This window comes from Octopus bimaculoides, chromosome 7 (assembly GCF_001194135.2).
Source record: "Octopus bimaculoides isolate UCB-OBI-ISO-001 chromosome 7, ASM119413v2, whole genome shotgun sequence".
Lineage (NCBI taxonomy): Eukaryota > Metazoa > Mollusca > Cephalopoda > Octopoda > Octopodidae > Octopus > Octopus bimaculoides.
In genome coordinates, this window is record NC_068987.1 from 109,854,312 (window position 1) to 109,856,439 (window position 2,128).

At 42.9% G+C, this 2,128-nt stretch overlaps 1 protein-coding gene across 1 annotated transcript in view; it reads right to left on the bottom strand.

Annotated features, from left to right (window-relative positions):
• Positions 1 to 2,128, bottom strand: part of LOC106872611 (protein dachsous) — a 42,284-nt gene that overhangs the window by 11,385 nt on the left and 28,771 nt on the right. The window contains exon 15 of the mRNA XM_014919650.2: positions 565 to 746. Within this exon, the coding sequence (XP_014775136.1) occupies positions 565 to 746 (182 nt within the window). The remainder of the gene's footprint in view (positions 1 to 564; positions 747 to 2,128) is intronic.

Consider the following 2,128-nt stretch of genomic DNA (forward strand, 5'->3'; position numbering starts at 1 on the left):
TATACATACATACACATACAGCACACACACACAGAGTTTGTTTGATTTTTACTTTTTTGTCACCTACATTGATGTCTGGTCCCTGGCAGCTCTGGTTTCAAGGTGGATGGGGCTGAAATACCTACAGAGTTGCTTTATCATCTGATGAGACATTGGATTCCTGCATTCAAAAACACAAGTACAGCAACATCCTCAACCACAAGCGTTTATCTTAGAATAGGTACAGTCTTTGGACTCCTCAGTTTTGTAGCCATTGTACAATGATTTTCAGCCATGGGTCAGATCATTTTGCCACGTCAACTCAGACCTTGCCCCCATCTCATTTGCTACCATAAGGCACTTTCAAATAATATAATCCTAGATATACTATGACTGAAAACGAAACGATGGAATGCGAATGCCACCAATATCAATGGAGCACAGGGTTAAACAACAACAATTTTTAAATAAGGAAGAAAAGAATGAAAGAAAGACAGAAAGAAGTAGAAAGGAGGAGGAAGTAGTAGTAGGAGGAGGAGGAGGAAGATGCGGAGGAGGGAATAAGATATTAAAACAATGGCTTACAATGACATAAGAGTTATAAGTTTTCTGTTTATTGTAGTCAAGGGGTTTTGCTAGGGTCACCTCTCCGGTGAGGTGGTCGACATTGAACATTCCATCAGTGGAGGTGATGTTGTAGCTGAGATTGGGGTTCAAATCAGCCACGTTCGCTGTCACCATGGAGATTGTTGATCCAACCACTGTGTCTGAAAGAGGAAACATAGAAGTAAGTATAAATAAGCAATTAGTGTAAATAGCGGGAAGTGGTGATGTTACATTAAGGACCATGTCGCTGGCTATGAGGGGACAGAAACAGAAAAAGACAGGGTGGGAGTCAATGGCCCTTTATCGTCATTCAGATTACTATCTTTTTACTCTTTTACTTGTTTCAGTCATTTGACTGCGGCCATGCTGGAGCACCGCCTTTAGTCGAGCAAATTGACCCCAGAACTTATTCTTTGTAAGCCTAGTACTTATTCTATCGGGTCTCTTTTGCCGAACCACTAAGTTACGGGGACGTAAACACACCAGCATCGGTTGTCAAGCGATGTTGGGGGACAAACACAGACACACACACATATATCTATTCATATACATATATACAACGGGCTTCTTTCAGTTTCCGTCTACCAAATCCACTCACAAGGTTTTGGTCGGCCCGAGGCTATACTGGAAGACACTTGCCCGAGGTGCCACGCAGTGGGACTGAACCCGGAACCATGTGGTTGGTAAGCAAGCTACTTACCACACAGCCACTCCTGCTATGTTAACTCCTGCTTATGTTAAATTTAATGCTTATTCATTCAAATTTTTTTTTTTTTTGCATTAACCATGCATTATCTGTGGAGGTGCATGGCTTAGTGGTTAGGGTGTTGGACTCATGATCATAAGATTGTGATTTCAATTCCTGGACTGGCTGACATGTTGTGTTTTTGAGCAAAACACTTCATTTCAAGTTGCTCCGGTCCACTCAGCAAGCAAAAACAAGTAATCCTGCAATGGACTGGCGTCCCATCCAGGAGAGGAATTCATGCGTCACGGAAACCAGAAAACTAGCCCTTATGAGTCAGTATGACTCAAGAAAGTAACTTTACCTTTGCTTTAACCACTGGTGCATGGTATCCGATGGTGTTGCCATACTTAGTACTGTGGGTTCATGGGCCCTTTAAAGGGCTTCTATCCAGGGCTGTGGAGTCAGAGTTGGAAACAATTAAGGGGTAGCTGGAGTCGGAGTTGGTGAAATAGACCTCAATTACTTAATTACATTGAGGAGTCAGAGGTGCCAATAGTAGAGGAGTCAAAGATGGAGTTGGAGTCAAAGTCTTTTTTGTTTTGACTCTACAGCCCAGCTTTTATCCCAGGCATGTATATGTCGGGCCTATTTGTTCTTTACTATTCTATACATACACATATATATAGGCGCAGGAGTGGCTGTGTGGTAAGTAGCTTGCTTACGAACCACATGGTTCCAGGTTCAGTGCCACTGCGTGGCACCTTGGGCAAGTGTCTTCTACTATAGCCCCAGGCCGACCAAAGCCTTGTGAGTGAATTTGGTAAACGTAAACTGAAAGAAGCCTGTCGTATATAT